Here is a 9,107-nt window from a genome sequence, read left to right as displayed (position 1 = left end):
CTTTGTCCTCAGAGAGGAAGTTAGCCACACCAGGGCCCAAACCACTGATGTGAGACAAGAGTTATCTCCAGCAGGCAGTGCTGCTGCTCTTCCTCCCCTTTCACATTTTTTCCAGGTGTGAATTGTATTTATTAACACACCTATTTTCCTCCAAAACCTGATGTAGTGACCAGTGCATGGAGTATCCAGACCTCTGTAGAACAGCAGTAGTCAATCCTGTATGAGTTGCATTTGATTTCATGCCCATGATGCCTGAAGATTTTTGCTTTTTACACATTTTTCATGTATTTTTAGCTTTGCAGACTGTTATATGGTTCCTAGAATTTTCCTACCCTTTCTCTTAGATTTTAGAGAAATAAACAAACCCTTTTAACTTTCCTGAAATTCTGTTGAGTCCTAATCTCAAGATGAGAACCTCTAAAAAGGATATTTTGCTTTACAACCAGAATCTGAGGAGACATCACAAGAAAACAGGGCAAAGAAGTCCCTGAACCAGCTCCAAGGGTAGGTGTTCCTGTTAAGTTCTCAAAGCACATCTCATGCACACCCCCCCACCACAAACACCTGGCTCCACATGAAAATAACCACTGAAGAACAATTCAAGGATTCAACAGCAATAACAAGTTCTGATAATGCATTTTCCTGCTTCTCCACATGCTGCTGCATTGGAGAGCCACTCTACACTCTCTGCACACCAGAGCAAAGGGAAGCTCACCATTCCTAAGTTCTTCCCACAGGTTTTTCCATTGAGAAAAAAAAAAAAATAGAAAACAGTGATCATTATTTGTTTATTTGAATAAATAGTACAGCTGTCCAAAACCATGCATAAACACTCCTGCTGTGAATTTTAGCAAACATAGCATTGCATTGCAACTTGCTTACAGTACACAACTCTTATCACTAAGATGGATGTCTCCAACATATGACAAGTCCAAAATTTTATCTGCAAGGCTTGTTTTTAGTAGTTAGAAATCCAGAGTAAACACTTAAAAAAACAATAGAAAAGACTCTTAAAAAACACATTAATACTGAAAGCACTGAGGGGTGGGGAAGAGGAGTAAGAAATTCTGTAAGGTTTAAATTGATTTTAAAAAAAATTTGCCACTGTCCATTTTTCATCTTGAAAAATAGAATGCAGCTGAGGACTATCTGAGCTTTTTCAGTGGTAATACAGCTCAGTGTAACTGAGTGTTGTCAAGTAAATGCACCTAAAAGTCAAGTTGTATGGACTGGAAGAGACAGACATTCATTAAGTACTTACAAACGTGGGAGCTTTAATGCTGCAGAGCATTCTAGATGAACTCAAAAGGATTCAGACTGGTACCCATACGTAGAACCCCACTCACACAAAGATACCATGAATAACATTTTTAACACTGACTCAGGTTTCTGAGAGGCAAACAATTATGGTGCATGTGTCACAGCAAGGCATAACATAGGCAAGCTTTCAGAGAAGCTTTACCTAATGGCTGCTCCTGGAAACTGGGATGAAGCCACACTTCAGTCCAATCTGCCCTGCTCACAGAGCTGGTTAGCAATAAATAAATGTTTACAGAACAGTGAGCTGGCCAGACAGCCAGGAGCCAAGGAATGAAAAAGGTATTTTCCCTGTGCATCATCTACCAAAAAAACAGGACCCCAACAGAACAGGCTGTGACCCCTGATACAGGGAGCAGTCCTGGCTGCCAGGGACATTAACAGAAGGAATGCTAAAGGAAACCCATGGTTGTAGCAAGGGGACCAGAAGCACAGAATTCAACAAAATAGACACTCTTTTATAACCTGTCATAACCTGCTCACCTCTGCTCATGTGCCCTGAAGATGCCAACTCTGTGATGCCAGCTCAGAAACAGCCATTCCCCTTTCCAAAGCCACATCACCCTCACCCATCTCTTCTTTTTTTTATCTTCTGTTTGCTTTTGACATTAATACTGCTTGCAATTGCAAAAACTATACTCTCTGGAGGTCTTTCCCAGCAACTCAGAGAATATAAACAGAGCTGGCACCTCCACATCACCTGAAGGAAGTGGGGGTGGAATAACAACTCTAACAGACTTGCTACCTGCAAATAACCCTGCATTAAACTAAGTTTGAGAGACCTTTCAGCTCAGTGACCTTCCAGCTTCGTGATACCTTTATTTCTCAACATAAAAGTTAACCCAATTTCCTTCACCTGCCAAGAGAGCTGCCCACCAGGCCTCAGCACCTGTGCAAGTCTCCTCTGTTGGTGCTGTGGGGGAATTCAGTGGCCCCATCTGAACTCAATCTTTGTTCCAGGCTCAGTGTAAACAATGAGAGGTCAGCTCCTTCCTGAAGTACAGGCATCCTGAGATTCCCCAGAGAGCCTGGCAGAGCAGAGGAGACCTGAATTTTTCATGCAAAGAAAGGGTAGCTTCCTTCTTTTTCACACTTCCTGGTTTTTTTTAGTGGTGTGAGGGGAGGTAATCCAAGTAATCCAAATACTAGAACTCAGAATCCAAAAACACAAAGCAAAGAAGCAGAAGCTCATTTCTTTCCCTCCGAGATGAAAAACTGTTTGAGAGGGGAAGGAGAAAATCCTAATTGTAAAATTATACCATTTAAATAGCACGTTTCCTCTTGGATCTGAGCTCAAAGGCAAATAATGTTTGGTGTAAAAAAAAAAAAATTGATTTTTAGGGAAAGGAGATGTTGACTTCCAACAGGAAGCCCTTGGAGGAGAGCAATTCTACCTGCTCTCCTTCAGGGCACTCTGTCTAGTGTTTCAGCCAAAGGAATGGCTGCCCATGAAACAACAGCTGCTGCTGTGATACATAAAAGCAGCAATCAAATTTATCCTCTACATGCTCAAAGAAAAAGGGTGATATTGAAACACATATTCCACATACCATTTACTCTGGAAATGCCAATCCCATTTCCTCCACAAAGCTCTCCTCAAAAATCCACTCAGATGGCTCCTGTTCCAGCACATTCCCTCTGTCATTTCTGGAAGGACAGGGGAAAATGCACTAATCCAGCCTGTGCCTGTGTGACCAGCTCTGGACCAACCTGACTGAAGCTGCCTAACGAGTGACAGTGGCCCTAGCAACCAAATTTCTCCTAGAAAATAGATTAAATAAAAACTAGACATCAAAAGATTAGCTGGTCATTCCATTGCAAGTCGTAGTCTGTGTAAACACTGAATGGAAGTAACACTGAGTAGAAAGAGGTGAAAACAAAAAAATGAAGCTTTTGCCATTAGCTTCAGACAGTGCCTATAATTCCCCTCAGCCCAACCCACCCAACAGAACACACAAACCCTTATTTAACAGAAAAGGCTCAGCTTCTGAATAAATTCCAATGGTGATTTTTCTATTGTTAACACTCTAAGCCTGGAAAATCATCAAATGCCAGTTGCAACCAAGGAGTATGCAAAAGAAAGCCACCTGCAGAAGCAAAGAATCTCAAGCCATGAGGAAAATCTCATGTTTCCCCTGCTTATTAAAGTAGTTAGTGGTATATTTCCTTTCTCAAAAGCACATTTGTGGATTATAGCAAACAACAGATCTTTCTGGCAAAAGTGTGAAATACCTATACATTTTCAAGTGACCTGGGGAATATACATGCATCATTTTTAGCAGGATTGTCTTACAAACAGCTACAGAGAGAACACATTAGCTGTAGGAAGAATGCATGAAATGCATAGCATAAGGCATAATGGGAGCATGCAGAGGTGTGTTTATTGTAACTTCTGCCTGGGGAGGCTGAAGGATGAAGAGACCTCAGCAGCTTCCAGGATCACTCAACATTCTTGTACTTGGTGAACAGGTTGTACAGAACCCTGAGCGTAGACTTCAGGTCCAAGTTGACAACATCTGTGGAAGGAGAAAACCTTGATTTGCATTGTGTTTTCCCTCCTTTTTCCTGGCAGGAACAGAAGTCCCCACATCTCTGAGCTGATGGAATTGTGAATTAAAAAAAAAAAAAAATCCACAGAGTTCTGACCTCCCCAAGCCTTTTAAATGTCCCACACAATGTGCTTCAAAACAGCTTTACAATCATACAGTCACAGCCTAACTTCTCTCTGGGGAACAGAAGGTAATTCCCTTCCCCAGCTAAAATTTGCTACAGAGAAAGTCTGCTTCTGTCAGAGACCTGGGATAAAGACTTTGGGAAACACTCCTGAACCACATCCACAGGTCTGCAATGATGTGAATTAACAAAGTTTGAATCCTTAACAGACTCCGAGCTTTTTATTATTTAGTAACTCATCATGCTAAGCCAGGGAACAAGTCCTGGAACAGCTCTCAAGAAGAAGCTTTCCTGTTAGCACCTCCCCACCTATACTACAATAAAATGCCAAGAATGCAGGGATTCTGGGGGGAGGCACAGCACAGAGAAGGCTGAAGAGGTAGAAAGACAGTTTGGATACAACACATCAGAAATTAGTGGGAAGAAGCAAAAAATATACAGTGAACAACACATATGGAAGCAAAAGTGAGGAAGAACAGATAATTAAAAAATCATCAGAAGTCCTAGGAAGACAGCAAATTGTTATAGGACCAAGCACAATTAAGGTGAGGTCCAAGAGAAAGCCGCAGTGTCTGCTTTGAAGACTCATTGCAAGGACCTCTCCACCCTTCCCTCCCAGCCCACTCTAACCCCCACAATTCATCTCATATTTTTAGCAGTCTCTCAAACATTCTTTCTACCCTTTTTGCCTCTATTATTTTACATATTTCATTTATGATTTTCAGTTTGCATTTGCAGGAGAATCTTCTCCTGCCCCAAAGAAAGATCCTAATTTCTGTGAAGTCGTGCATCCTGAAAAAAGAAATGCCCTACTGGAATAACTAATATTTTTTCCTGGTACCATAGGAAGTTGATACCCAAATTAAAACAAGCTAATCCAAATCAAAACATAAGCTTAACATTGAATATTTTCTTCATTTTTTTTTTTTCTTTTTTCCATCTTCCAGTGCTGGAAATTCCATCTCCATTCCTTGACAATGCAGACCACTGTCACACTGTTGGGGGGGGGCTCAGCCTGGAGAAAAGGAGGCTCAGGGGGGCCCTTCTGGCTCTGCACAGCTCCTGACAGGAGGGGACAGCCAGGGAACAGGACAAAATGAGAAGAAAGAGTCTCAAGTTGTATAAGGGCAGCTTTTCCCAGCTGGGTATTGGGAAAATTTCTTCAGCAAAATGGTTGTCAAGCATCAAAACAGGCTGCCCAGGGAAGTGGTGCAGTGCCCATCCCTGGAGGAACTCAGAAGCTGTGTAGATGTGGCACTTGGGGATGTGGCTTAGAGGTGAACACGATGGTGCTGGGTTCATGCTTGAACTCAATGGTCTTAGAGGCCTTTTCCAGCCTTAACAATTATATGATTCTAATCCCAGAGGCATTTAGTACCCAATTCATGCTAAAGAACGTGGATTCACCTGACAGCTTTCCCAGCCTATTGATGAACACACAATGGATCAGAATATGGCACTAACAGAACTATACACAGATTTCTTTTGCAGAGCTTCAGATTCTCTGTCAAAATGAATTACTGTTCTGTGAAACACATATTGCAATACATGACTGGCAAGATTTTACAAATGACACTGCAGTGAGAAGCCACTGCAGTTTTTCAGAAGCCACAGTCACAGATACCCCATGAGCACACTCGCTCCAACAGCTGGGAACTGCTGGGAATGGCCACACACAGAGAAGAGGAAGGAAAAAATACAAGAGATGGTACATCATGCAGCAGCAAAAAGCAAAAAAAAGAATGTTGTACAAGCTGATTTGGCTCTCCAGCTTTTCTAATTACATTTTCAATCAATAAAACACTTAAAAGCATATTTTGCTCCTTATTGAATCTCCACAAGCAAGATCTGCTATGGTGTTTTACCATTCATGATAGTGTAAGGATGTAAGAGCCTTATGAAAAGGTAACCTCTTCTAGTTTTCATCATTTTTTTCAGAATTCTCAGCATTCTTCAGGAGCACTTTTCATCCCCAATTAAAAACAACATACTGACAGCATATATAAGCCATTTAATACTGTCTTTTGCCTTTTTCCCTCTCTATAACCATCTCCACTGTTTGTTAATCTATTTACTATCATCACTTTTTCTCCTGTTAAGTCAGACCAAATGTTTCTTGGAGAGTCCTCATTTTCCTTTGTTCTGCAGAAGCTTGTGACACATACAAAGTAAATAACACCAGGAATAAAAATTGCTCATTTAGCAGTCAAACTTTTAATTCCTCTTTTCATCCCCAGTGCAAGGGACAATGCAGACCTCATCAATAATTAGAGTTCTGAGACTTAAAGGGAAAACTTGGGTTTTACACTTCTTAGTTCTGACTCCCACGCCCACATGTGGAAGATCAAGATTGTTTGCTACTGGTTCTCCCTAAAAAGAAACCCTAAAGCCTTCCAGTTATCTGTCACTGAAATCCAATTACAGGAGTCCAGACTAGCACCAGCTGTAAGAATTACAAGAATTGGACCATGAAAAGCTTTCTGCTTGGATTGTTATTGAAAACACCAGCTGAATTTATCATGTAGCACAGAACAGCTCCTGAATGACTCACTAAAGCTCCACTTGGACACCTCAGTGAATCTGTTCCAAACAAGCAGCACGGGCAGGATATACCCTAGACACAGACAGTGAATCCTCTGGAAAACTCTCAAGGGGCCCATTCACAGCTCCACTTTGTGGTACTATTGCTAATTTGAATGGAATGTACTCAAAATACACCTGCTCTGATGACTTTCTGCACAGTTTAAAGCCACTAAATACCTTCAGGGCGAGCTTTTGGCTTCTTCAGGCCTCCATCTTGCATCAGCTCAAAAGCAAAAGAAACATTGTGCACCTGAAAGAGGTAAAGGGTTTAGAATCTCAGAGTTACATAGGCATCAAAAGCTTTTAATCAATTTTTTTTAGGTGCTTTATTCTCTCCAGACTTGATAATTCTATTTAAATCAATATTAAACATTTACATGGTTAAGCACAGGAGAACCACACAGTGCTCGGTGACAGCAGTTCCTGGGCAGGCTGTGCAGAGAACCTGCAAAATAAGCTAAGCACAACTGTACATAAAGAGCTTCTGAACAAGCCCCCAGAGGTCACACAGGAGCATAAATTTAGAGGAAAGAAATAGGCAAAAAGGGAAAGCAAATGCAAGTAGGTGTATTCATTTAATCTCTCCTTTGAGGAATAAAAATTACAAAGATATTTGTACACCAGATTTCTTGTCCATGCTTAGGCAAGGTAATTAACATTATGAATTCTGTGCAGTTTTGTCACTGTACATGACAGTTCTGGAGATATATAACTTATTACTCAGGACTTTATTAATAATCTCTTTTTACCTGCTGCAGTTCCTCCTTATTTGTTGTGACAAAACCAATCACTTTCAACGTGGTGTTTTTTCCCCCCAGAACACAGAGCCTACCTTTCCTTCTTCATTTACAAATCCCTCATTCCTCAAGGCTGAGTTTCCACACAAAACCACACTGTGACTTCAGCAATACTGGGTAATCTTTATGAATTCCAACCATTAATATTAAAACTGTAACCAGATGCTGGCTGCAACTCAGCACCCTGCATTTCTAGAAGAGCAAAAATTGAAGATAATGGGACAAAGAAGCAAGAGAAAGCTATAAAGGATGTGTGAGGTGCAATAGAGAACCATCCCTCCCAGAGATGTACCTCTGCTGAGGGGCTGACAGCACAACCTGTGCAGGAGTTGTTGTGAAAACCCCATTTTGAACAGCACTCACAAAGCATTCCATCTTTTAACTTCAGCCAATATTTCCACTTGTAACATAGCCTCCTCCTGCTGCAGCTCAGCCAACATAAATCCCATCCTCTGCCCTGCAGATCCTGGCAGAATGAAAAGCAGGGGGCACCTGCAGGACTGCAGCAGGACCAGGCTCAGGGAATTCTGACAGACCATCACCATATATACCCAGATGCATGTGCAGGTCTGGGAACAGCTGCAGACAGAAGCAGCTTTGGGATGTGACAAAACACAGCCCAATTTTCTCATTGTGAGCATAAGGAGGGACCCAGGACAATGGAGCAAGAGACCCACACACAAGAACGCTTCAGGCACGACTACAACCTAAAAAATTACTGTGATCATGCCAAGTGCTATACAGTACAGAGCACTCATTATTGTATTTATCCATCCTGGATATTTGTGAGCTTTATGTGTTGCCTGAATCCAGGAACAGAATACCTTTCTTCCTCAACTACAACTCATTCATTTCACAATTTTTACTGTTTTAACCATCAAATGCCACAGCCTCTTTGCTAGATCTCCTGAAGAAAATACATCAGCTTCTGTTTCACCTGGCACAAGGAGAAAAGATAAAACAATTGGGGAAAAAAAATAAAACCAATGTGATAATAATGCAGAAAGAACATAACCTGGAGTTTCTACCCACCTTTTGATCAAAACTTTCAGGTGTTAAGTAGAAGTTGTGAAGTGGAACAAAATAGTCCTCAAGGAGACCCATGAGTAAAACCAAGTAAACACCATCTGCAAACTAAAGAAAAATATGAGGAGAAAGCATCTGTTTGTAAATCAGCATTCATAAACAAAACAAAGAATGCTTGGCCCAAATTATGTATTCTGATTTTTTATTTTTTTGCTAGCACAGAAGTGTGACATGGTTCAGGAGTCTGTTCTTGCTTTCCTCATATTCATTTACTTTGCTTGAGGAATCCTGCCAACTTCACAGCAGTGTTAAAAAAACCCCAAACTTCCTGGGGCACATTATATACCCCCAGTCCTACTGCTACAATATCTGGTCATTTCAATCACAATCCCTCTTAAGTTGTATGTGTTAGACATTTGAATCTTTGCCTTTGATCAAAACTTGAAAATAAGACTCCCCTGTCACAGATACAAAGTTGAATTTCATAAAAGAATTTTTCACCCAAGTCAAAATAGACTGTTTATGGTTTCAGCAAATACAAAAAGAAAATCCTACATATTTTCAGCCACTCTGATCAGTGCTCCTACCACCAGATGGCTACTGAAGGGGTAAGAGGGATAATGTTATGCAGTTCTAAGACTTCCCGCTTGTGATCCTGATATGTCACATGTGACATCCTCTAAAACAAAAATTCTTGGGTATCCCTAAGGC

General features: G+C 41.1%; 1 protein-coding gene across 3 annotated transcripts in view; it reads right to left on the bottom strand.

Moving 5' to 3' along the window:
• Positions 1–774: 774 nt before the first annotated feature.
• PARVB (parvin beta) overlaps positions 775–9,107 on the bottom strand; it is a 50,433-nt gene continuing 42,100 nt past the window's right edge. For all 3 annotated transcript variants that reach the window (XM_021535509.3, XM_021535511.2, XM_021535510.2), the window contains exons 11-13: positions 8,403–8,504; positions 6,751–6,823; positions 775–3,833 (exon numbers count right to left, since the gene is read on the bottom strand). In XM_021535509.3, coding sequence (XP_021391184.1) covers positions 3,757–3,833; positions 6,751–6,823; positions 8,403–8,504 — 252 coding nt within the window. In that variant the 3' untranslated portion in view covers positions 775–3,756. The remainder of the gene's footprint in view (positions 3,834–6,750; positions 6,824–8,402; positions 8,505–9,107) is intronic.

Source organism: Lonchura striata, chromosome 5, assembly GCF_046129695.1.
Source record: "Lonchura striata isolate bLonStr1 chromosome 5, bLonStr1.mat, whole genome shotgun sequence".
NCBI lineage: Eukaryota > Metazoa > Chordata > Aves > Passeriformes > Estrildidae > Lonchura > Lonchura striata.
The sequence above is the reverse complement of the archived record's forward strand: the minus strand, read 5'-3'. Positions and strand labels throughout refer to the sequence as shown.